Consider the following 27,605-nt stretch of genomic DNA (forward strand, 5'->3'; position numbering starts at 1 on the left):
AACTGTGTTTAAAATTGCAAAAGTTGGTACCCAGTACCTACCAGTTACCGTAACATGTTACGTATGTTGCCGAAATGGCATAGAGTATATACCTATATGAATAGGTACAGTATCTGCTTGACTTCATACACAAAAGCCCACTCAGAGGCTTAAGTGTAGGGGGCCCCTACTAGGGGTTGTTTGCCCCTACTAGGGGCAAACAACCCTAAAGGATCGGTCTAGCCTCTATTAATCTACAGCTCGGTACCTGTGTCGTAGCATGTCCCCATCATCCATTTGTCTTCTCTTCTTTTGAGGCAAACCCCAAACCCATTTGTGGGCCCTACATTTTTAGATGCTGACCAGATCATTTTGCCGAAATTTTTGCAGAAAGTAGCTTGACGAAATTTTTGTAATCTACTCGAATGCAAAATATTGTCAACTCAGGGTTGTTAGATAATAAAGTTTCAAATGACATACTCAGCCAACCACCTGTCTAAACAGATTACCAGAGAGAAATCTTTAATTGAATACAGGTGCATTCAACGTCATAAAACTCACTGATAGTGACGGTACCAAAAATGTCAAACCTCTGTGCTCTGTGACCGCAATCGCAAAGTTTGCAAGCCCATAGGTACAGACTTACAGAGGTGTCTTCATCAGACAAATTAATGCATTCGAACATTGAGCGAAAGTCATCATCACCACCATCATTTTCTTCTTCTTCTTCTTCTTCTTTTTCTTCTTCTTCTAAAAAGTATCGCCTTGTTGAGACAGCCATTGCTCTCTCTCTCTCTCTGTCCATTTTGGCATCAACTTCATTTGCATCATCTGGGAGTACGTTTCAGCACTTATTAGGTCTTTCACATCCTAAAAATATAGTCTAGGACGTCCTGTCTTTCTTTTTCCTAACACTCTCAAAACGATAGCAGTTAGCTTGGCTGTGTCATGATTGTAACCGAAAAGTTCATTTAATTCAATTCTGCCTTCAAATGTGTTATCTTAAGAAGGAATTATGACAGACCAGACCTACTACCTATGTATTAGAATTATTAGATAATTATTATGTCCATACTGCACGTTCTTGTGCATCTGCCATTACGTGACTTATGAGCGGCAGTATGTCCGCTATTTCCTCACTAGCAATATTCAATTTGAATACATTAGTCACGCCACCCAACCCCACTCCTATTGTCCAGACGGGCAGCAGCCCCCTCTGGTTCATTGTTTCATGGCAATTAATAACCTGGCAAATCCATAATAAACCGATAAATCCCAAAGCCTCAAGAGTCCAAATTTATCATTGAATGAATCTTGTACCCAGATTCAAGATGACCAAAGAACTGTTGTTGTACAAAACAAAAGTCAAAACCATCCAATCGAGTTATCTGAACAAGGGAAACAAAATACTGGCGAAACAATGAACCAGACACAACCAAGCTCATCTAGTCATTTGAATGCTAACGATTTCTTAAAATTCAAACTCCGGAGACGGTCTGGTAACGAAAGTAACGTTGAGCGTTCCAAGCCTTCTTTCAAAGATAACTTTACTATTTTTTCAATTGGTGGATGTATCCGTTTTTCCTTCCAACATTACAAACATAAATGGTGGATGTGACACTTTTACTTACTAAGATCACATTTATCGAATTGGTGGATGTATCCGTTTTTCCTTCCAACATCACGAAAAGTTTCCAAAATCAAAATTAATTAAAATCGGTGGATGTGACAGTTTTACTGAACTTCACAGTTTGAAAAATAAAATATCATCTCCCCCAAAAGTGATCACACAATGCACCCTCTCCCATATACCTAAGTAGGGAAGCGAAACTAGTAAATAGGTATTTAGGTACCTTAAAATCACCATGTGTCAGAAATGGAATCGTAGTATACAAAAATAGTAGTAGAAATGAAAGAATAGGTATCTTATATCACCATATGTGTCATGAATAGAGTAGTACCACGGCCAGAGTCAACCGTCACTCTACGAGTTTTGAAAACTACCAGCAAGAACAATTGAACCTCATTCGACGGTGTAAAAGTTTGAACAACTTGGAGTCAAATCAGGAAGTTCCTTGCAAAGTTGAGTCTATTGAAGACCCAGCGATACGTGGAAGCAAAAGCTTCCTGCAGTCGAATTTAGATCTGATAGAACCTCCTCATTTCACATCGACACCAAAGAAGTTGCCGAGGCCTCTTGAGATCTACAGAAGAAGATCCCCTGCTCCCCGTGTCACCATTGCAAATAATGAAGAAGAACACAACACTACAAGGTAAGCAGAATATTTCTTTACCCTCTATTAGAAACCTTTTGAAAAGATTTCTAAAGTTATCTCTCTTTTACACTTTTTGCCATATCTCTCTTTAGAAACTACCTACCATAACTTATTTCTGTAGGGTAGGTATCTAACTACCTACCTACCTTGTACCTAGCCTATACATACCTAATTACTTATCTGTTCAATATCTTGTTATTTCTTGCCTTCCTCATTCCTTAACGCGAGATACTCGCCTGAGCTCTAACTGGCGCTTTATAAGCAGAAAGGTAATAGACAATATTCCGGTTCAAATGACTGTTTTGGTCCGTGTTTAGCGACTATAACTTTCATGTTATCATTGTAGCATATCATAATATCATGCCATTTAATGTAAGCTAATATCTTGAATTTGAAACAATAACATAACTTGTAGTCCATAGTCTTGGTAAAAGATCTACTATCTTGATCAGCTATCTTGATTAACCAAATAATGTCCTTTTTGCCCAATTTGTGTCATCAAACCGATTCATTGGGACCGTTGGGCGGTACTCGAAAGTACCTATGCCCAATTTGTGTCATCAAACCGATTCATTGGGACCGTTGGGCGGTACTCGAAAGTACCTAGTACCCACTGTTCCAGGAAAGACCTTTTGGGAAAGTGGGAGGAAGAGAAGACGGATAAAATAAAGATTTGAAAGGGCAATTAATATGAATGATACACAAGTTTTCCTTTGGACTTTTAAGTCCCTTTATTTCTTTCTTCTTTTTCAGTCTTTTTGTCTACTTTTACTTTCTCTTAATGTCCTTTTTCTCCTTCCCCATTCTGCAAATCAGGAAAGCTTTATTCAGACGTACGTTAGGTACAATAGGCCAGCCCTCTGTTTTGCTTTGTCATGAATACAATCTGTAATCCGTAATTTTAACATGAACATAAGCCAGAGTCTGGTGTTTGGTATCAGGAACACAATGGGTTATTGATAACACCCGCTGAGCCATGTTTTGTTCACATCGCCGAGTGTCGGGTGACATATCTAGACCTTGTGTTTGAAGCATGATTTCAAGTTGTTTGCCAGAGAGCTCAGCAGTTATCTCGGGTTTTCGCAAATTTTACAATCTGCCAACATGGTACATTGAGAGGCAACATTCTATTGTATGTAAGGCTGATGTTCGCAGCTGACTTTTGGCATTATATCACAGGCATAAGGCTACTTAAGTATAATGCATGAAATCTACTCCCGGGGACTGCAGTCTTTGATGTTGACGGTATTATCTGCCATGAAAAAGTCGTCAAAACTTTGTACGTTACTTTACTTGTACTTTTACTTTATTGCCGAATTCCCTTTAGTAGGGATGAGCTATTCTATTCATCTTGTTATAATCTACTTGACTTAGAATTTCCATATGATACTATAAAGAAAGGCTTCGCAAAATATTGCGATATTTACGATATATACCAGTTTTGCTCTAATGTCTATCCAATCTCCCTCCCACAGATCGACAGATCCACCGGTTAGTCACTGGCTGAGGGAATTGTCCCAGAGGTACGATGCAGAATACATGACCGCCTTGCAGTCGAAAGCGTTGATCTCGGAACAAGAGTTCGAAGAGCTGTTCGGCCTACTCGTATATTAACACAAAATAGATTTTGAAGGGGTTTCGGCATACCTACATTTAATCTGCTCAAAACTAGCGATTAAACAAAATCACAGGCAGGTAACATAATTATTTTGCGGCAACCAAATTAGACCACAGAAACTACAGTCCTAAACTCTTACACATTAAGTTTAATTTTAAGTAGGTACTAAAGTTCAATTTTTTTGTAGATGATATTTTGAGATAAGAACTCTTTTACGGACACAATTACCTCCAAGTCCTAAAGTCTTACATGGGAGTTAACTGCTATGTGGTCAAAAGGTGAACTTTTCAAGCATCATTAACTTCTTATATAAATCGCCAAGAAAACGGAGTTTACTATCAATAACTTCATTTAGGTACCTTGGGTCCATTTTCAATCCTGTCCCATCCCAGCAGGATAAATAAGATGTTTGTATTCTCTTCTCTGTTCTCTTCTTTTCTTTTTTCTTTTCTTCTCTTCTCTTCTCGGTTCTTCTAGCAAATGGCGCCTAACCCCTAACATCGAAGTGCGTCAGATACCTACTTGAATTCTTCTATTCTAAATTTCTTCTTCAGAATGTTTACACCTCTTCCAAAAAAAGGGAACAATAATTTCAAACACATCGCTTGATTTGTCGTGATTGTGACAGCTCTCAATTCACATCTGCTGGAACATTGAACGTTTTGGAGACGATCCAAATGACATTCCCAAGACGGCTCTGACACTGACTTCAAAATAGAATAACGTATCTAAGTGACAAGGTATCCACAGGTATTAATGGCTGTAGACTCAGCATACAGGTTGTGTACCCTCGGCCCGACGTTGTCGTAAATATTTTATGAACCCCGAATTCTAGAATGCAGCGAGATATCCATCTTGCCATTGGTATTTATCATGAGTATCATTACTATCTGATGTAAAATATTTTCATTTTTATCTTGTTTCAGATGTGAAAAAATGGGCGATTTTCATCGGACATACAGTAAGGTTTGGTGGCCGAACCTCAATCTAGAGGACAGTCTACATCTCTTCTAAATTTCTTCTTCAGAATGTTTACACCTCTTCCAAAAAATAAGAACAATAAATTCAAACACATCGCTTGATTTGTTGTGATTGTGACAGCTCTCAATTCATATCTGCTGGAACATTGAACGTTTTGGAGACGATCCAAATGACATTCCCAAGACGGCTCTGACACTGACTTCAAAATAGAATAACGTATCTGAGTGACAAGGTATCCACAGGTATTAATGGCCGTAGACTCAGCATACAGGTTGTGTACCCTCGGCCCGACGTTGTCGTAAATATTTTATGAACCCCGAATTCTTTCAAGAGAGCAGTTATTAGATATCCATCTTGCCATAGGTATTTATCATGAGTACTTATCATTACTATCTGATGTAAAATATTTTCATTTTGATCTTGTTTCAGATGTGAAAAAATGGGCGATTTTCATCGGACATACAGTAAGGTTTGGTGGCCGAACCTCAATCTAGAGGACAGTCTATCACCATCTAGCAGTCCGAGCAGTTCAAATGGGAGTCACCGCTCTCAAGATTCCGGATTCTCGGATTCCAGCAGATATCCATCTTGCCATAGGTATTTATCATGAGTATCATTACTATCTGATGTAAAATATTTTCATTTTGATCTTGTTTCAGATGTGAAAAAATGGGCGATTTTCATCGTACATACAGTAAGGTTTGGTGGCCGAACCTCAACCTAGAGGACAGTCTATCACCATCTAGCAGTCCAAGCAGTTCAAATGGGAGTCACCGCTCTCAAGATTCCGGATTCTCGGATTCCAGCACTCGGAACGCCTGGGGGAGAACCAGATCCTGTCGGGACCTGTATCCCAGTACATCCTCACCTTACAGGAGAAGATTCGGACCATTTCCAGCGAATTCACCAAACTACTAAGGTAAGAATAAAAAAAAATACACACACACACACACACACACAAGGAAACATAGTAAAAAACTATCAATAGAGGGGTGATCTATTAAAATATTAGCTTAGGTGGAAGATGGAACTCCTAGTTCAAACCTGATAGTCTATTATAAATACTTAACAATGGAAAAGTGTAACATCCACCAATTAGATTTCCAACTTCGGGTGAGAAAACTCACACATCCACCAATTTTTTTTAGGGGACGGAGTAACATTGACACTAATTTGATTTGAAAGTGCTGCATTAAAATACCTTCTTAATAAGTGGAACAGTTTGAAAACTAACTGACAAGTTGGTGGTTCCAGAAATTGATAGATATTCAAATGTGATGTGATGTAAAATCATTTCTGTAGAAACGCCAAGCTGGGCTGCCATTGCTCGCTGCTAGGCCAAAATATGGACGGGACGCACTGAATTCTGTGCTCCACTCAAGTAGCAAATACGTGGGTTTAAAATCCTCAATAGTTACATGAAAGATTAAAATTTACTGTAGTACATCAGCATACCTACAAGCAACATCATGAAGTGCTCTATGAGTGCTAACTAGTCAATCTCATGAGAATAACTTCCAGTAGATGCAAGAATGCCCAACGTGAGAAGTTTATAAACAAAACACCTGTTCTGTTAAAATAACCATTAAAACACTCATATATTACCCCTGCATCTCATGTGTAATGAATAAGGAGTGTGTAATGAATAAGAAGTGTGTAATAAATTAATAGAATTCACCCATAAGACGGTCATAAGTTCATAAATACTAGCGAACTAAAGATTTAATTGTTCTGCCAAGATGAATTCTTCAACAAAAACTTCCGGTGTTTTGTTGTTGTTAATCATCAACAATAACAATGCTTTTTTAATACAAAAAATTTCAAACTATTTTATATTACCTACGTGAAATTACAAGTTGCCTAAATAGGTAAAGTGTTAGGTCGGTAATTACGAGATTTTGTACCCATGTGTCGAGTACCTATCTACTTCACGAACCAACAAGTGATGTGTCAGGATTGATAGGACAAGGGAAAAAGAGATCCTAGCATTCCGCCTTGATTTGAGTGATCATCTCGGGAAATAAAACTGGCATCTCCACCAATTTGATTTCTATCATTTCGTGTGGGAAAACTGGCATCTCCACCAATTTGATTTCTATAATTTCGTGTGAGAAAACTGACATCTCCACCAATTTGATTTCTATAATTTCGTGTGGGAAAACTGCCATCTCCACCAATTTGGATTTCTAACTTCGTGTGGGAAAACTGGCACATCCACCAATTTGGATTTCTAACTTCGTGTGGGAAAACTGGCACATCCACCAATTTGATTTCCATAATTTCGTGTGGGAAAACTGACATCTCCACCAATTTGATTTCTATAATTTCGTGTGGGAAAACTGGCATCTCCACCAATTTGATTTCTATAATTCCAAGCAAAGTGCTGAACATTTGAGAAATTTCGCACACACACCGGAAAACCAAATACATTCTAGTCCAGAACCATGCGAGAATATAGCGGAGGAGGTGGAAGGCAATGAAGATATCATTCTGCCTGAAAGTCAATACTCGGACACACCGATCAGAGCGAGAAAGCCTGTTAAATCAAATACACAGGAGAAAGACAAAAAAGCTTATACCAGTGTTCACAACAACTCAACAGTATTGGACAATGGTGTCACTTCTCATTTATTACATCATGATGTCACAAAGTCAAGACAAAATCAATCATTATCAGGGAAACCAGTTCAAACTCCCCCCTATTCAGAACCTCCGAAGTATAAGCCAACAGGTTTGATAGAGAGTGACAAAGTCAAGACAAAATCAACCATTATCAGGGAAACCAGTTCAAACTCCCCCCTATTCAGAACCTCCGAAGTATAAGCCAACAGGTTTGATAGAGAGTGAAAAGTTAAACTATCTTAGGAAGAAAGATAATAGAAAGTCTCTGGGATTGATAAGAAATCCTGACAAGAAGTCGTCAATAGAGAACACTAAGAAAAATAGACACTCGATGTCATTGAATCTAGTCAGTCACCAAAACGAAGAAAATGTAAATCCTAGATTATACCAAAGTTATTCCGAACAACAGCAACTATACCAAAGACAAAACCCAACATTACCGCAGACTCGAAGTAACGAAATCTTCAGGGAAACTTACAATTTTCAGCCTTATAGAACTGATAAAAACCAAAATCAAAACTCAAAAACATCCCGAGTTATTGAAATGAGAACTCCTGTTGGGTCAAATAAAAAGGCATCAACTATGTCAAATCAAAATGTATGCACAATAGAAAATCTACCTCATGCTACAAGTTCACAGGAGCTTTATGCTGCTGAAAACATCCCGAGTTATTGAAATGAGAACTCCTGTTGGGTCAAGTAAAAAGGCATCAACTATGTCAAATCAAAATGTATGCACAATAGAAAATCTACCTCATGCTACAAGTTCACAGGAGCTTTATGCTGCTAGTGTCTATTCCAATACCAATGTAATACCTGAAGTACAAAATACACAAAAGGATCCAGCAAGCGAAATATCAAGTGATATGAAATCAGTTCTATCAGAAAATAGAACTCAAAGCACCTCAGAGAGGAATAGTGTAATCTTCCAGAATTTGAAACCGGCTCAGAGACAACTTCTAGAAAATTTAACTGCAAATTATTTTTCAAAATCAAATTCATTAGACAAAGACGAAAGAAATACACAAAAGGATCCAGCAATCGAAATATCAAGTGATATGAAATCAGTTCTATCAGAAAATAGAACTCAAAGCACCTCAGAGAGGAATAGTGTAATCTTGCAGAATTTGAAACCGGCTCAGAGACAACTTCTAGAAAATTTAACTGCAAATTATTTTTCAAAATCAAATTCATTAGACAAAGACGAAAAGAAGACAATAGGTACCTACTATACCTACTCGTAAGTGTGTAGGTATTTAGTGTGGTGATTATAGACGTAATGTTAAACACAGGAAGTAGGTAGGTACATTACTTAACATAACACAGCGCTGAAAATACGAAATAGAATTTGATACGGGTTGAAACCAGGTGCTGCACCTAGACACTGAATGTAACATCTAAATAGGTACTTAAATGTAACATCTTTAATCTTAATAGGTACTTAAATGTAACATCTAAACAGGTACCTAAATGTAACATCTTAATAGGTACTTAAATGTAACATCTAAATAGGTACCTAAATGTAACATCTTAATAGGTACCTAAATGTAACATCTAAATAGGTACCTAAATGTAACATCTAAACAGGTACCTAAATGTAACATCTAAACAGGTACCTACCTAAATGTAACATCTAAATAGGTACCTACCTAAATGTAACATCTAAATAGGTACCTAAATGTAACATCTAAATCGCTAACACTGATGTATTAGGATCACTGGAATCAAGCAAAGTTGCGCGTGGTTGGTACGCGGATGAGTGGCCATCGGGGTGACCGAGTGCTGCTAGTTTTTCCCAGCCCCACTTAGGTTAGGTGAGGGTAATATGAGGCGGCACGCGGCTGGTAGCTTGTTGTCGCATGGAGGATAAAACCTTAGCAGTTATACAGTTAAAAGCTTTTTTTATGTGTCAACCTCAATATTTTGGAAGGGATTCCAGGAATAAAATCCTTTTTTTTTTTTCTTCAATTTTTTAAAGAGGTTTGACAGAGGGAACTGTAACTGCTAAGGTCTTATCGTCCCGAAATCGAAGAGAGAAGGAAGACAGGATAGGATATTCGTGTGGGGAAAACTGGCATCTCCACCAATTTGATTTCTATAATTTCGTGTGAGAAAACTGACATCTCCACCAATTTTATTTTTAACTTCGTGTGGGAAAACTTGCACATCCACCAATTGTTCGTTCGATAGGAGTAACATTGACACATCTACTTTGTGATTAAAAGGACAGATCAAAGCATAGATTTCAAATCTATGATATGAGATATGAGGTACGAGTACCTCTATGAAATTTGACACAAACTCTCACCTCTATATTTTTATCATTTTACCAAGGGTGTCCCCCAGCTTCATCAACCCAGATGCAAAGGAAGAAGATCTGAGTCCCCCCTTACTAAACAATTGTTTTCAGCCCCTTATAGTAACAACTGTAGTAATGAAGAAATAAAAGTTATACATAGGTACACATACCTAGGTTCTTAATTTATATTCTAGGTGTCTCACATAGCTTTCTCATGGATGTGTTGGTAATTTGGTGGATGTGATAGTTCTTTCACATCCACCAATTTGATTTCTATAATTTCGTGTGGGAAAACTGGCACATCCACCAATTTTGATTTCTATAATTTCGTGTGGGAAAACTGGCATCTCCACCAATTTGGATTTCTAAATTCGTGTGGGAAAACTGGCACATCCACCAATTTTGATTTCCAACTTTGCGTGGGAAAACTGTCACATCCACCAATTTGGATTTCTAAACATCACATCTACTTTGTGATTAAAAGGACAGATCAAAGCATAGATTTCAAATCTATGATATGAGATACGAGTACCTCTATGAAATTTGACACAAACTCTCACCTCTATTTTTATCATTTTATCAAGGGTGTCCCCCAGCTTCATCAACCCAGATGCAAAGGAAGAAGATCTGAGTCCCCCCTTACTAGGTAAACAATTGTTTTCACCCCCTTATAGTAACAACTGTAGTAATGAAGAAATAAAAGTTATTCATAGGTAAACATACCTAGGTTCTTAATTTATATTCTAGGTGTCTCACATAGCTTTCTCATGGATGTGTTGGTAATTTGGTGGATGTGATAGTTTTTCTTTCAAAGATAACTTTACTATTTTTTCAATTGGTGGATGTATCCATTTTTCCTTCCAACATTACAAACATAAATGGTGGATGTGACACTTTTACTTACTAAGATCACATTTATCGAATTGGTGGATGTATCAGTAAAATAAAACATTTAAAATCTCTTGTATTCCAGGTGCTCCTGTCTACCCTGGAAAAGGATCGTACTCCCGCTACCGTCCTCTCCACACTCTCCAGCCTGACTAAGTTAGGTCTGGACTCGGCGCATCTTGGAAATCTGGTGGCCCGTTATCCTGGTGGGGGCATGCGTACTATTCTGTCCGTCTGTCTGGACGTGCCTTGTCTTCACGTGACCATTTGTGCGCTTCGGACCATCACCTTGCTGTGTTCCAGTGTGCAGTGTATTCGACAACTTGAAAAGGTACTTGTTAACATACTTCGATCTATATTTTCACTACCATGAGTAAATACTTTCTCATTACCTTGTATAGGTTCCCTATACGTAAGGGTAATAGAAAGTAAAAATACCAATGATAAAAAGATGGGCCAGCCTAGTTAGCTTAGTTGTTAGCGCCTTGTAAGCGCTAGGCCGCGGGTTAGCCTCCTTCCCCGGGCAGATTTTATCCTGAAGGGATAATGTTCGTTCTTGGAATGGCTAGCTTTCTCCTATCCTGTCTTCCTTCTCTCTTCGGGTTGGGTGGAATCGAATTACACCCGCGACCTAGCGCTTACAAGGCAGACGCGCCACCAACCATGTAACTAGGCTAGGCTGGCACACTAGACTTTGAAAAACCTTAGGTTTCCAAGTTTCCATAAAAACTGTTGATTGAAAATACTTATGGAGTTCGTCTCGTCCCATTCCAGTGCAACGGGATAGAAATTCTCGCCGACATCCTGGCGGACGAGTCTCGTGATGAGACAGTACTAAGTGAGGCTATCTCTGTACTGGCACAAGTGACTGCACCGTGGCTAGATACCAACCAGAGTGTGGCAGACCTACACCGACATGTGGACACGTTTGTGGCCGCCCTTACACGTAAGTAATTATCATAGGAACATCAAATAAGGAATACGACCCGCTGCACAGTGGAGACGGATTACCAGCGCGCTGGTAATCTCCGTAGATCGACTTTTATCTCAAATCGTTTATCTTACGCTGTGTCCACACACATTTGAGCTCGTCGATGGACGTCGACTGAAACCGTACACTGCCCCGACAAAGTAAATTCACCTCTTCACCTCGTCGCCAGATCAAGGTAGGTAATAGAATAGAATATAATATCTTGTTTACCCTGCTGGGATAGGACCGAAAAGTCCCTTTACCTTCGCAGTGTAACCAAGGTCTTATAGGGCTATTTTTTACAGTTTATGGATATAGAATACAATCAAATTCCTTATACCTACTGCTCTGTTTAGGACTAAAGGGCTCGAATAGGCTGAAATTCCATACCTCGCCCTCGGTTTGGTTAGAAAATTTCCTTCCCAACTGGGACTGGGATTCCTTAATCGCGGTAGCACTCCGCTCCGCCAAGTCAAGAAAGTTTGACCGCGCTACTAGAGATATTATACGTGATTCGAACCTAGCGCCTCCGTGATAATAAATATTGCAATAGCACAACTCTATAGGTAAGTACCTCCTATAATCCTATATGCAGAGCGCAGACATTGCAGATGAAGAAAGACGTTCTGGGATAGGAAGGGACTAATACGTCGTGCCTACACAAACTTATCTTTTTTCTAAAATAGAGGATTGGTTGTAAATGATCCCAAGGACTAATAAGTAGCTCATACAACAAACGGCCTGACAGCAGTTCGCAAACTCCCCACCAGAGCGAGCGTCTTTCTCCAGGAACAAACGGCCACTCTGATTGCCAACATGGCTGATAATAAAGAGGTCTTATCGTTTTAAATAACCAACTTCAGTGGTGCAGTTGTTAACCCGTTGGAGTTTGGATCTGGAGGTTGGTGGTTCGATTCTAAGTCAAGTCATAAAATTTATCTAGGTGTAATAATCGGGGATCGGTATTTGTGACAAGCATTTAAATATGCTTAACACAATTAAAAAAATCCTTATTAATAGTAGGTAAAAAGTAAAAAATCACAATAAATTCTAATAACAACCTCTTCTATCCCCTCACACAGGTATCCTCCTGACAGCAGTTCGCAAACTCGCCACCAGAGCGAGCGTCTTTCTCCAGGAACAACAACCCTTGAGTACAGCGATGTGGTAGGACAGAAGCTGCATGGGAATCACGGTAAGGATACCCTGAAATGATAGAGGGGGGACACGGTTAGTTTGCGTTTTGCCAGAAGGTCCCGGGTTCGAATCCCGGAGCTCACAAAAAATTGCACCTAAATTTCGATTGCAAATACATATTTCAAGATTTCAACAGGTTATTCTTAATTTCTGTGGCTCTCGTGTTGACCCAGCACCTATATGGGAAGTATTGTGTCTCTTATCGCCCATCTGATGTACACAAGGGATGGGCATGCTACGACCACACGAGTCTAATGTAAACAGTTGTTTCTTTGCTACGAAATAAAAACGGCGATAACATAGTAATTTTTTTCTTCTTCTTTCTGTCTTTCTTTTGATCATTAGCACAGACCTAGTGTTATAATCAAAGGTCTGTGGACTCGTAATCCAGAGGTCGTTGGTTCGACTTACCTGTAGACAGTCTACGGTGTGTGGTACTTCCAACGTCTTGGTAGCCAGAGCCTGGGTTTCCGTGTCTCCCTTCTCACAGATAACAATGGGACGACCATCTCGGGCAATAACCTAATGGGAAGATAGAAATAAGTTACTAGGATTATCTGAATTAACTTATATCGAATCACGAATTATTTGTGGTAAAGCAGGGCTTTTTTACAACTTTAATGGATATCACAGAATTACTAGCGAGCACAGCAAAACATGTTCCCTATAATATGTCAAAATATATAATACCCTGGTTAGTTTATTGGTGCAAACAAAATCTACCACCAAACCTTATGACCAGGTGAATCATACATGGATCAATTTCAAAAAGCCAAATACGAACAAGCAGCTCAACCAACACCGGATTTCAAAGCTTTTTAGTCTTAAAAAGCTGCAAAAGAAATATTTTTTATTGGACCCTGGTTAGACTGCGGGGGTAAAGGGACTTTTCAGTCCTATCTCAGCAGGATAAACAAGATATATTCTATTCTGTTCTATTCTACTACTTAAGTGCCTTGCACTCAATATCCATAATGCAATAATCTTTTTACACTGGTAATGCCGCCACTGGTCGCTACTCCTTTAAAGTAGCTACTCAATTGTCCTCACGTGGCTGAGTGCACCCCGAACTCCAAACAAAAAGCCGAAAAAACTACGACCCCGCCGGGAATCGAACCCGAGACCTGCGGCGTGCAAAACCTAGTGTGATACCCACTCGACAAATCACGAATTATTTGTGGTAAAGCAGGGCTCTTTTACAACTTTAATGGATATCACAGAATTACTAGCGAGCACAGCAAAACATGTTCCTTATAATATGTCAAAATATATAAGACCCTGGTTAGACTGCGGGGGTAAAGGGACTTTTCAGTCCTATCCCAGCAGGATAAACAAGATATATTCTATTCTGTTCTATTCTACTACTTAAGTGCCTTGCTACCCTGGTTAGAATCCGGGGGTAAAGGGACTTTTCAGTCCTATCCCAGCAGGATAAACAAGATATATTCTATTCTGTTCTATTCTACTACTTAAGTGCCTCCTTTGCACTCAATATCCATAATTCAATAATCTTTTTACACGGGTAATGCCGCCACTGGTCGCTACTCGTTTAAAGTAGCTACTCAATTGTCCTCACGTGGCTGAGTGCACCCCGAACTCCAAACAAAAAGCCGAATCGAACCCGAGACCTGCGGCGTGCAAAACCTAGTGTGATACCCACTCGACCACGGAGGTTGCGTCGAAATGTGTATGGCGGAAAAAGCTTCAAAATTTTGTCTTCAGAGCGTCTGAGCTGATCTCCGACTTTGGGTGTCCGGGCGGCCTATGGAGATAAAAAAAAAGCTTTTCGAGTTAAATATGGTGAAAATTACCTGAAGCAGAGCATTCATACACTTGACATACACAGGGTCCCGAGTTAGAATCATAATAACAGGCATGGAATTGTCAATCAGAGCCAAGGGTCCATGTTTCAATTCTCCGGCCATGATTCCTTCACTGTGCATGTAGGTGAGCTCCTTGATTTTCTGAAGAAGAAAAAAAAATAAAAATATGTAATTAAGTGGACAAAAGAACAAGAAGAAAATAAACATGAAAACATAAAAGAAGAAGAAAAAAGCATGAAAGAACATGAAAACATCCCATAGTCAAAGCCGGTTGTACATTCATATTAGCTCAACACAACTTATAGGGCTGTTTGTCCCTACACTTGAGCCTCAAAGTGGGATTTTTGTGTGCGTTAATGTACTTAACAATCTAAACCAGAAGTGCAGTAAACTTTACAACTCACAAACAAATGCTTACGGGGCCCCTAACGGCTCTATGGGGACAAAAAAATCAGCATATTTCTTTGTGTGTTAAACATTTTTGGCAAAGCAATTCGCACAGCTAATCATAAAGTGGTGTAATATCAAGCTCCTCCTCCTACTCTTTTCCCGTGTACAGACGGGGTCGGCGTTTTTCGTCACCCAGTGAATCAGCCCTAGGGTGATTGCTTTGGGCTGACATTTAGTTTTGGCTACAGAAATTTTCGAGTGGATGCCCTTCGCACTCAACCTTTGCTATTTCTTTAGCCAGGGAAATTTATAATATAAAGCAACAGCATAATATATTCTGCTTACCAATGCGCCTTCCATGCAGGTAGCATAGTTATACCCTCTGCCCATGAGCAGCATAGATTTCTGTTCATACATTTCCTTAGCCAACTGCTGTACTTCACTGTCCATTTGAAGAACTTCACGAATCTGTTCATGGATCACTTTCAAGCCTTTGATGATCTGGAGATAAAATAGGAAAATTCCGATTAAAAACAGGAAAAATCGAGTTTTTATCGGTCTACTATTGAATTATGTGAAAACAAAAAGTTTAATCTCATTTATGAGAGGATTGGACCCCATAATAATGGACCTCCAAGAGTTAGGTGGTAGAGAATGCCTCCAACGTTAACCTCGCTAAACAAAACCCAAGTCCTCCTAAACTTCATAATGATTTACTTATTTTACCTACCAACCTCAGTGGTGTTGATTCGAGTCCAAGTTAAGTCATAAAATTTATCTTGAGGAATGATATTTCTGACAAAAATTTAAGTAATAAAATTCAAACTTCCTCTTATTTATTTTACCTCATTTCGTCTGGTTTGCAGCGAGATCCTGTCCTCACACATCACCAGGGCAAACATGACAAGGGAAATAAACTGAGAGGTGTACGCTTTAGTGGAGGCCACCCCAATCTCAGGTCCCGCATTGATATGGATCCCGCAATGACTTTCGCGGGATATGGAAGAGCCCACCGTGTTGGTTACGCCCACAATAAGGGCACCCCGGGCCTTGCAGTAGCGTAGGGCCATGAGAGAGTCGGCCGTTTCACCTGTGAATGGAACCGTGGGAGATTAGAGTTAGACCCAGCACCTAAATAGGAAGTATTGTGTTTCTTTTCGCCCATTTGATGAGGAATATACTACGGACTACGGGTTGGGCATGCTACGACACAGACCACATGCGTCTAATACAGCAGTTGTTTCATTGCTACGAGATAAAAACGGCGGTGAAACAATCATCTTAAAAAAAAGAAAAAAAAAATAATTGCATGGGGCCTATCTTGCGTTCATATCCTAAACAGCTAAGGTTTGTTCTCGGAATGGCCGGCTTTCTCCTATCCTGTCTTCCTTCTCTCTTCGATTTCGGGACGATCAGACCTTAAGCAGTCAAACCCTGGAACGGCCTGCTTTCTTCTACCATGTCTTCCTTCTCTCTTAGATTTCTGAACTAAAAGACTTCTGTGGTTACAGTAGAAACCCTCTAACCTCTTCAAAAAAGCTTGTTTTTTTTTCCAAAAATAGAGATTAAAAAAATTCTCACCAGACTGAGATATGAAGAAGCACACATCGTCACGGAAGACAGGTGTATTTCTGTCGAGGAAATCAGACGCTAGTTCCACCATGACAGGTAACTCAGTGAGTTCCTCCAGAAGTTGCCTGGTAGCTACTGGATGTCTTTTCTCGCGAGATCAAATTGGCACAGAATCACCATCACCCGACCACCAAAGCGGATGGTTGCCAGCTCGAACAGATTATAGCGGAATTTTATACCTGAGGTCATCGCGTGAACTTCCGAGTCTATAATGGAGGACAAGAAGAAGGCGAACACACCCCATCACATAAAACATGGATTAGGAAGAGATGGGGGGAAACACACAAAAACAGAACAAATGAGAAAATGAACACAGCAAAAAAGTATATAAAATAAAAAAAAAGACAGAAAAAATACGGAAAATAAACACAGAAATGAGAAAAAAAACATATATTATGAGCACAAAAAGCGTAAAATGACTGACTTAGTAGGTTTTCTTAATAAAAATGTTCTTATTGACACCCTGTTAAAAAAAGCTCAGGATCCGACATTTCTAAAGAAGTAGGTATTGTGCTCATATAAAAAGCTACACACCTAAGTACAAAACCTGCTAATAATTGAACATTGTATAGCTTATACTTAATTACTTATAGTAACACTAAGCTTTCAAATAATAAATTAAAAAATACAAAATAGGTGGTAGCTGACACAAACGACAACCAAAATCAGTGACAAACTAAAATTCAAAGAAAAAAATCTAACAAAAGTCAGCAATAATGAAAAAAAAACTCAAAGCAGTGGGGGATGGTTAGGAAACACGAGGGGACACTTACCCTTGCCATAGAGGATAGGAATGTGATCAGTGGCGAGTCTGGTCTTGGTTTTGATTCCCACCAGGAGGGGACTACCGCGTCTAGTGGCCACACATTCGCCTGGGAACAGTTTACTCTTGAAGCACAAGGCGAACGCTCCTTCCTGAAGGAAAAAGAATGTAAGGGTTAAGCATAATATAATTAAGCATTTTTTTAGCATTAAGCATATAATTAAGCAAAAAATAATCACTCTTTATTGAGGTAAATACAAATATACATAGGATTAACCCATTGCGTACCGTGGGTATCATATATGATAGACACATAATGTCCTCTGGGTACCTGGGTATCACATTTGATAGGCAGAGCTAGCAACAATGTGAAAATAGGAAGCTATGCATTCAATATTAAGACAAAATAACGATTATTTATTAAAAGAAACATTGGTGAAAATCGCAACAATGTGAAAATAGGAAGCTATGCATTCAATATTAAGACAAAATAACGATTATTTATTAAAAGAAACATTGGTGAAAATCCCTGGGTAGCAGATATGATACCCTACACACAAAATCTAACGTGTTTCTTGGATTCCTCATATTCTCACCATTATGGCAATATGTCTGGTGGTGAAAATCAGGACAATTTAAATCAGAAACGCCTATTCACATTCGCCCATACTAGCTAGGGGATGGGCAATTCGGTTTGCTACGAAATAAAAACGGCGCAGAGGGACCTCCATCGGTGTGCTTACTTAATTCTTATAATAAACTAGTGGTTGACCCGTCCTTTGTACGGGACCACCACACACACACAAATACACTCCCCCCACACACACCACACCCATCACACCACATTATCAATAAATAGCTACAATGTATCTCTGAATTCCAAGTGATTGTTTTATTTCAGCGCATATTACTTTGGCACCGTAGATAGGTGAATAGATAGATAGGTGAATGTACTGAAAAAGAACGATCGACTGAACGTTAGATACCGAATCAATACGTGTAGGTATCTACATATTTCTACAGGACCTTACACTGAATGCTGTTGAGCAACCAATGCACTTAATCGCACCTATCCCTTATTTGATTGAACGAAGTGAGATGGGACTTTTTTGTAGGTAAATGGGGTTAGGTGTGATATTTTCAAGAGCAACGGATGAGGTGATGATGAAATAATGACAAACTGTCGTCATTAGGAAATCGATGTCATTTCCAGCCTGGCTCTAGAATTACGTGTAAACAGTTGTAACACGATACGTGTTGTACGAAATACGAAGCACTTCAATTGGAAATGAATCATTAGGTACTCATATACGTCATCTAACTGAACGGGACGCCGGGACACCCCCTGAAATTCGGGACTGTCCCGGCCAATTCGGGACGTTTGGCAAGCCTACTTCGTAGTCCTTCGTATGTGATGACAAAATAATGAATTCATGACAAAACTGTCGTCATTAGGAAATCGATGTCATTTCCAGCCTGGCTCTAGAATTAAGTGTAAACAGTTGTAACACGATACGTGTTGTACGAAATACGAAGCACTTCAATTGGAAATGAATCATTAGGTACTCATATACGTCATCAGTCATTTCTGCCATAAAAAAAGAAAAGAAAAAAAAACCACGAAAGTCACAACTGCGCTCACGGGTAGGTACAGTCTTCGTGTAACTCTTTTAGGGGTACAGTAACCTCGCCGAGTGGTCAAGAGCACTGACTCTCAACCCGGAGGAGCTGGGTTCGAATCCCGACCAGGGCCGAAACTTTCTAACCGAACTTTTCCGTTCTTGCATAGGCGTGGAATCGTGGATGTAAAAGAATGTGCCTTGAAGTAATGCAAAAACGGTCTAAGGTACATGGTGGATTTCACCAATGACTTAATGAGAGATTTCACTAATGGGAAAATTTTCAATCATCCAAAAAGGAGTTTTTAATGATCCAAACGGGAGTTTTTAAAAACTCTTCCTTTTGGGATCACTAAAAACTCCTTTTTGAATTATTAAAAACTCTTTTTTGGATGATTAAAAACTCTCCCATTAATGAAATCTCTCATTAAGTCATTGGTAAAATCCACCAACAATGTCACAAAAAAGGGTACAGTAACCTCGCCAAGTGGTCACCTTCGAGTTCATTATTACCTGAGGAGTCATAGCCTCGGTATTCCAAACGCTTCAATCCTTTGATGAGAAGCTCGATAATTTCCAGACGAGTCTTGGGCGTGAGGTAATTCAAGTAGGCGAAGATTCCTGGAACAGAGAGAACAGGCGGAATGTTTAGTTAGAAGAAGAAACAAGCTTCAATATTTTGTTTGAAAGAAAAAAAAAATAATAATAAAGAAACAAACAAAGAAGACCAAAGGGTTTTCTACTGAAAGTTGCTAAAAATACAAAAACACAGCTTATCAAATCAATAATAAAATTACTTTCTGTACATTTTTTTTCTTCTTTTATATTTACTTGTGATATTGTTGTTAAATAGGTAGGTACCATTACGTTAGGTAGGTACTTTAAAGGTGTGTCCAAACATAGTCGACCGGCCTTCGATCGTCGCGACGGTGACGAGGTAAATCTATGTTGTCGAGGCAGTGTGGACTGTGGACGGTCCAGTCGACATCGATGGCCTATGTGTGGACATACCTTTACGTTCCATACAAAAGAGATTTCCCCTTGGGGCAGCACGTTTTGATATGACACGTTTTGAGGAAAATATTTTTCCTCTAGGCCCCAAGGCATCGATTTTTTTTTTTTCTTTCAACATAGGTGTACCCACTATCTATCTGTCATTCTGTCTAAATGAGATACCCTACAGACTCTTGTAACTTGTAGTTGTGAATCCTAAATTTATCTACGACATTATTTTTACTGTGGGTAAATTTTTTTAACTACTTGACATTATTAATAGCCTCTGGTTGTACAAGATCTCAGTACCCAACAGTAACACAATACCTAAGTATAATAATAAATTATTAATGTGTTTTACTTATCTTTTACTTACAGGCACTCCCAACAAGGGAACAGGGAAAATGCGATATAGCCCACGGGATCACTGTAAGACCATTGCTTACCCAGAAGTACATACATCAGGCAAGGCCACACTTTCAATGTTAAATTTACAAATGTGTGATAGGTGATACATTTTCTTTTCAAGAGGTTTGACAAAGAGAACTGTAACTGCAAGGTCTTATCGTCCCGAAATCGATGAGAGAAGGAAGACAGGATAGGAGAAAGACAGCCGTTCCGAGAACGAATAAAATCCGCCGCGGGCGGGAATCGAACCCACGAAATAAAAACGGTGATGAAACACCCATCTTGAAAAATGATAATAAAAACACACAATAATCTTCTTTTTTTTTCGCCAAAATCCTTTGATCCGTATGTGTGGACTGTGTCCAACACCTTTATGGGTTTCCAATGTCGAGTCGATGTCGATCGACATCGTCTGACGAAAGTGTGGACGTTGCTCAAGAGCTCTTAGTATAGACATTGCTTAAGACATCTTAGTGTGGACATTGCTCAAGACATCTTAGTGTGGACACTGCTTAAGACATCTTAGTGTGGACACTGCTTAAGAGCTCTTAGTGTGGACACTGCTCAAGACATCTTAGTGTGACATTGCTCAAGACATCTTAGTGTGGACATGGACATTGCTTAAGACATCTTAGTGTGGACACTGCTTAAGACATCTTAGTGTGGACACTGCTTAAGAGCTCTTAGTGTGGACACTGCTTAAGACATCTTAGTGTGGACACTGCTTAAGAGCTCTTAGTGTGGACACTGCTCAAGACATCTTAGTGTGACATTGCTCAAGACATCTTAGTGTGGACATGGACATTGCTTAAGACATCTTAGTGTGGACACTGCTTAAGAATCTTGGTGTAAAACTTCTGCTTATGCTTTAAAGATCTTTATGTGAACATTGCCTAAGACATCTTGGTGTACGACACTGCTTATGCTTAAGAGATCATTAGTGTGGAGACATTGCAAGACAATTTAGTGTTGAACATTGCTTAAAGACATCTTGGTGTATAAGGCGACTGCTTAATGCTAAAGCTAGATGACAACTCTAGTGGTCGGAAATTGTGTCTAGAATCATTTCGTGTGGAACATTGCTTAAGAACACTCTTGGTGTAGACACTGGCTTATGCCTTTAAGAGCATCTTAGTGTGGACATTGCTTAAGAGATCTTAGTGTGCACGATGCTTAAGACATCTTCCGCATCAGGGCGTCACCCAGGCAGACAAGACTTACAGCAATCCAGAAACAGTTACCCGGCGGGTTGAATCAGAAAAGTGGATGGCCTTGTCTAATGGCGTAAACAATCCCTCGTTCTTTTGACGAGGAAGGAAAAAAACACTTCAACGAGATAAATTATTGACCAGAGGGAAAACATTTCACCAAAGAGACATTATTGACAAGAAGCACTAAGAAAAAAATGATGTGACAGGGTGCCAGAGAGTTTAGGGTGGAAGAAATCTCTAATTATTGGGTTATACTTCCCCTGATTTAGGCTGTTGGAATGCTATATTATAGTGTCGAGCTTCCTGATATAGAGTTCAATATTAGAGTGCCGGAACCCAGTCACCAAATTAGGCTGCCGGCACCCTAGTTTTTTTCTCAGTTAGGAATATGGATTTTCTTCTTGACACGATATAACTTTGGGCGTTCCAAAGTTACAGGTAATTGGCCAGGGGTTGTTATTTTGTTACTTATTGCTTTCGTTATATTGGTCACGTGACCAATGAGAGTGAAGGAAAACTTAAACATCATCAGTAGCCAGCGGCAGTAGCACGTTCAATGCACCAGTTGTCAAGGGATTTCTGGGTGGGTGACCATCCGGATGGGTGACGATCTGGACAGTCGCGTACTTCTAGCTTTTCCCGGTCTCATTCAAGCTGGGTGAGGTTAATTTGAGGAGGCGAGTAGCTTGTCGCGAAATGGATGGTAAAAACCCCGTAACTAAAAACCTTGGCAGTTGTACAGTGACATTAAAACCGTTAAAAAAAAAAATCATAGAGACTCAACTTAAAATGTACGTGTACACAGCTAGTACCCGCAGAATACAAAGGGACAACTTTCGCCTCCTGAAGTCCTGAGGCAATGCAACACAAAGGCGTCTTAGACAAACAAAGCAGACCCAGGGTGTGTCAAAAAGAATAGATAACATAGCACCCACTACCCACTTTCATATACACCACAATACACCAAAAAACAGTAGCACAAAAACAACTCAACCGATTCGACATTGAACTGGTTTCACGGTGTGATAATTGGAGCATGAGAAATAAGCTTTGCATATTATACCTATACATGGCTGCAAATATGCAACACCTATTATAATCTTAGGTACACATATTCTTGAGAGTGCCTATGACTTTTTATAATAACTGGAAACTTAATGTAAGAGTTATAATATGAACATGGTTTCTTCTGAGAGTCCTTGCGCTCAGTTTTGACTATGCCCTTTTTGGCAGCTTGAGACCCAAAATGGACCAAAAATGAAAATTATTGCACCCATACTTCATGAGAACAACTAAATAAATGGGTTTCTCCTTAGACCTTTTTGCTCAATGTTTTGAGCATTTTTTAACCTGAATTTTATAAACATAAAAAATATTGGTGAAATCCACCCTTAGGTACACTTCGTAGTAGGCTTGCCAAATATCCACAATGTCGATTTGGGACGCGAATCCGCGAACATAATTGCCAAATCCGCGAACATAATCGCAAAATCCGCGAACAAAATCGCCAAATCCGCGTACACATATTCTTGAGAGTGCCCATGACTTTTTATAATAACTGGAAACTGAAGGTAAGTAGATATTCTTTGAATGATTTCAGAAAAGTCCATAGAGCATTCTGTTGACCGACGTGTATGGGGTTTCTCACCTCATGGAAGCCAGGACTTTCAGCACACCCTTGAACTAAACTTAATCTTTGTCATGCACTTTCAGACAAAAACCCACACCATAGATCCATAGAAGTATCTGGAACTAGAGACTAGATATGAATTAGGTACTGGATACTAGAACAATCCTATGATACAATATGTACCCTCTATTTTAATATTGTGCCTTACTGTTACGACTTTCACTATAACGCCAGAAATAACAGCGTAGATCTACAAGGATTATCTGTTTTTGATAGAGTAGGTACCTACCTATAAGTACAGCTGTATTAACAGAGCTCAGTAGCTCAGAACCTAATACCGCAAGCTAAAAAAAAATGTACATGGGTTTTACCTATAAATCACAAATATAGGTAAAACACAGGTACCAACCTATCCGATTCTATAATCTTCATGCTACGCTCAAGACATTGATCATGCTGGCCCTTGTGCAATCAGCAGAAAAGAATGGCTGACTTTTGGCGAGCTTCAAAAGAGATCAAGGACACAGCAAAGAGACTAGTTTGTCAGGTATGGGCGAAGGAAAACCTTTCTTTTAACACCTTAGCTGTGCTTTTATAAGACTTTGTTTAGACTGCGGGAGTAAAGGGACTTTTCAGTCTCATTCTGGTATTATAAGCAGGGTAGAAATTCTATTCTATGTACCTAATAGACCGAATCATTGCCAGCTTAGTTAGCTTGGTTGCCAGTGCGTCTGCCTTGTAAGCGCTAGGCCGCGGATTCGATTTCCGCCCGGGGCGTATTTTGTCCTGAACGGATATTGTTCGTTCACGGAACGGCTGGCTTTCTCCTATCCTGTCTTCCTTCTCTGTTAGATTTCGGGACGATAAGACCTTAGCAGTTACAGTTCCTTCTATTAAGTCTCTTCAGAAAAAAATAAAATAAAAAGGAATCGATATATTCCATAGATATCCGATACAGCACAACGTTTCCAAACACCACTGGCTGGTGCCATGTCTACGCCAGGTCCTGGCAATGTTGCTTGCCTTGGCTTTAAAAATAAACAATTTGAATTCTTGAAAGACGAAAGCATTTACGAAAATCTCGAGAAAAATTTAGACAGTAAAGTTATATATGACAAAGTTCAGAAATGCGTGAGTACGAATTTACAACAAATGGGTGAAAATCGAAATTCTGTATCCTTGAACATTACTTCGACGGCTTTCAATGAAACTATAGGCCCGTTGAATCATACAGTTGATAACCATAACTATAGTGCCACGGAGATATTTGAACCAAGGAATCGACGGCTTTCAATGAAACTATAAGCCCGTTGAATCATTCAGTTGATAACCATAACTATAGTGCCACGGAGATATTTGAACCAAGGAATAACTTACAAAGATATCACACGTACTCTCAGATATGTGATCAAGACTCAAATTGTTTTATCAAGAAGTGGGAAAACTCAATGGCTGATTCATCTGCAAGTCAATCCAATATTCTGGATAATAGCAGCATACATGACTCATGCTATCCCAGATATAACATGTCGCAGTTTTTCCTTCCAACATCACGAAAAGTTTCCAAAATCAAAATTAATTGAAATCGGTGGATGTGACAGTTTTACTGAACTTCACAATTTGAAAAATAAAATATCATCTCCCCCAAAAGTGATCACACAATGCACCCTCTCCCATATACCAAAGTAGGGAAGCAAAACTAGTAAATAGGTATTTAGGTACCTTAAAATCACCATGTGTCATAAATGGAATCGTAGTATACAAAAATAGTAGTAGAAATGAAAGAATAGGTATCTTATATCACCATATGTGTCATGAATAGAGTAGTACCTATACAAGAATAGTAGTAAGAAAAAGAATAGGTACCTACTGTAATAGCTGAGCACGCGACTCCGAGACTCACTGTCTGGGGTTCTAGGGTTCAAACCAGATGTGTTTCACGGTGCTATGATTTCACCCAAACACTATCACATGAAAGGAAGTAAATATTTTCGGAAGATTGCGCTTCCTGTGTGGATGTATTCTGAGTAGATTACCTTAGACAGGGTGTTTCCATTTGAGTTCCAAGTTTTTTTTTTTTTTTTTCGTCGTAAGAAGCCAGCACTTCAGCAGATTTCCAGAGATCACTGAAGTTTAGCAACTGAAGTTTGGCGTCCTCTTTGAAATCTGGATGGGTGTCTATCTGGTGGGCTTTTCCGGGCGTCCGGGCATTACTCAGGGTGGGTGAGGTTATTGTGAAGATATTCCCGTTCCCGTGCATTATTCCCGTTTACCTATGTACATTATTTCCTACACTATCCTGTAGTTCAGTAGACATACATATTATGCGAGGAGTATACCTATATCCTTTCCGTAGGTATACTTAGGTGGGTCTAATCCTCTAATCTCTCAGTATAGGCTCATGTGAATATGAGGTCTCTGCTTTATTTTTAGACATCTTCTGAAATTCGGGATGTGTCTTTTAACACATTCTGTGGGGACAAATGTGTCGTTCTAAAACGATGCCTACCTAGATACATACACGTATCCGTAATGTATATTGTATGATTTATATGCCGGAAAGGAAGTATTTTACCCCTATATCCCTATATGGGGTAAAATACGTATCGGGTAGGTAATTTAGGCGAACATTATCCATTCAGGATAAAATCCGCCCCGGGCGAGAATCGAACCCGAGGCCTAGCGCTTACAAGGTAGACGCGCTACCAACCAAGCTAACTAGGCTGGCTGAGGCTGTTTTGATTGTAAAACTTATAATGACTATTTTCTATTTACAGACAAATCGAGAAGATCAAATGGGAGCTTATCGGGCCTCTATCTCAAAGTCTTCTGGGTCACATAGAACAGTTCCTGTCTGACTACCGAGTCTCTTCTCCCCTCATGAGGTCAGAATGTGAGGCCCTACGCAGCGAGGCCTTCCGGGAGCCTCCAAGTGGGGAGAAACTCAAAACCAGAATATCCAGCCTCGGGAAATCCTTCGCCACCATTGTCGATCAGATTCTGTTTGACCAGATCAAGGTAGGTAATAGAATAGAATATAATATCTTGTTTACCCTGCTGGGATAGGACCGAAAAGTCCCTTTACCTTCGCAGTGTAACCAAGGTCTTTGTTCGCGGATTTGGCGATTTTGTTCGCGGATTTGGCGATTTTGTTCGCGGATTTGGCGATTTTGTTCGCGGATTTGGCGATTTTGTTCGCGGATTTGGCGATTATGTTCGCGGATTTCGCGATTTTGTTCGCGGATTTGGCGATTTTGTTCGCGGATTTGGCGATTTTGTTCGCGGATTTGGCGATTTTGTTCGCGGATTTGGCGATTTTGTTCGCGGATTTGGCGATTTTGTTCGCGGATTTGGCGATTTTGTTCGCGGATTTGGCGATTTTGTTCGCGGATTTGGCGATTTTGTTCGCGGATTTGGCGATTTTGTTCGCGGATTTGGCGATTTTGTTCGCGGATTTGGCGATTTTGTTCGCGGATTTGGCGATTTTGTTCGCGGATTTGGCGATTTTGTTCGCGGATTTGGCGATTTTGTTCGCGGATTTGGCGATTTTGTTCGCGGATTTGGCGATTTTGTTCGCGGATTTGGCGATTTTGTTCGCGGATTTGGCGATTATGTTCGCGGATTTCGCGATTTTGTTCGCGGATTTGGCGATTTTGTTCGCGGATTTGGCGATTTTGTTCGCGGATTTGGCGATTTTGTTCGCGGATTTGGCGATTTTGTTCGCGGATTTGGCGATTTTGTTCGCGGATTTGGCGATTTTGTTCGCGGATTTGGCGATTTTGTTCGCGGATTTGGCGATTTTGTTCGCGGATTTGGCGATTTTGTTCGCGGATTTGGCGATTTTGTTCGCGGATTTGGCGATTTTGTTCGCGGATTTGGCGATTTTGTTCGCGGATTTGGCGATTTTGTTCGCGGATTTGGCGATTTTGTTCGCGGATTTGGCGATTTTGTTCGCGGATTTGGCGATTTTGTTCGCGGATTTGGCGATTTTGTTCGCGGATTTGGCGATTATGTTCGCGGATTTCGCGATTTTGTTCGCGGATTTGGCGATTTTGTTCGCGGATTTGGCGATTTTGTTCGCGGATTTGGCGATTTTGTTCGCGGATTTGGCGATTTTGTTCGCGGATTTGGCGATTTTGTTCGCGGATTTGGCGATTTTGTTCGCGGATTTGGCGATTTTGTTCGCGGATTTGGCGATTTTGTTCGCGGATTTGGCGATTTTGTTCGCGGATTTGGCGATTTTGTTCGCGGATTTGGCGATTTTGTTCGCGGATTTGGCGATTTTGTTCGCGGATTTGGCGATTAT

General features: G+C 39.8%; 3 protein-coding genes across 3 annotated transcripts in view; 2 read left to right on the forward strand and 1 right to left on the reverse strand.

Annotated features, from left to right (window-relative positions):
- Nucleotides 1-1,100: 1,100 nt before the first annotated feature.
- Nucleotides 1,101-3,869, forward strand: LOC113468700. Its single transcript, XM_026825809.1, has 3 exons — nt 1,101-1,198; nt 1,938-2,252; nt 3,731-3,869. Exons 1-3 carry the CDS (start codon nt 1,101-1,103, stop codon nt 3,867-3,869), a joined length of 552 nt encoding a protein of 183 aa, XP_026681610.1.
- A 760-nt stretch (nt 3,870-4,629) lies between these two features.
- Nucleotides 4,630-12,350, forward strand: LOC113468701. Its single transcript, XM_026825810.1, has 9 exons — nt 4,630-4,679; nt 5,284-5,451; nt 5,514-5,664; nt 7,225-7,585; nt 7,686-8,050; nt 8,184-8,642; nt 10,749-10,994; nt 11,438-11,609; nt 12,322-12,350. Exons 1-9 carry the CDS (start codon nt 4,630-4,632, stop codon nt 12,348-12,350), a joined length of 2,001 nt encoding a protein of 666 aa, XP_026681611.1.
- A 357-nt stretch (nt 12,351-12,707) lies between these two features.
- Nucleotides 12,708-27,605, reverse strand: part of LOC103512317 (glutamine--fructose-6-phosphate aminotransferase [isomerizing] 1-like) — a 64,013-nt gene continuing 49,115 nt past the window's right edge. Inside the window, exons 2-11 of the mRNA XM_026825811.1 lie at nt 19,531-19,678; nt 18,035-18,050; nt 17,449-17,590; nt 16,799-16,881; nt 16,625-16,763; nt 15,889-16,133; nt 15,389-15,544; nt 14,642-14,794; nt 13,242-13,352; nt 12,708-12,839 (exon numbers count right to left, since the gene is read on the reverse strand). Of these exons, the coding sequence (XP_026681612.1) occupies nt 12,708-12,839; nt 13,242-13,352; nt 14,642-14,794; nt 15,389-15,544; nt 15,889-16,133; nt 16,625-16,763; nt 16,799-16,881; nt 17,449-17,590; nt 18,035-18,050; nt 19,531-19,678 (1,325 nt within the window). The remainder of the gene's footprint in view (nt 12,840-13,241; nt 13,353-14,641; nt 14,795-15,388; nt 15,545-15,888; nt 16,134-16,624; nt 16,764-16,798; nt 16,882-17,448; nt 17,591-18,034; nt 18,051-19,530; nt 19,679-27,605) is intronic.

This window comes from Diaphorina citri, unplaced genomic scaffold (assembly GCF_000475195.1).
Source record: "Diaphorina citri unplaced genomic scaffold, Diaci psyllid genome assembly version 1.1 scaffold821, whole genome shotgun sequence".
Lineage (NCBI taxonomy): Eukaryota > Metazoa > Arthropoda > Insecta > Hemiptera > Psyllidae > Diaphorina > Diaphorina citri.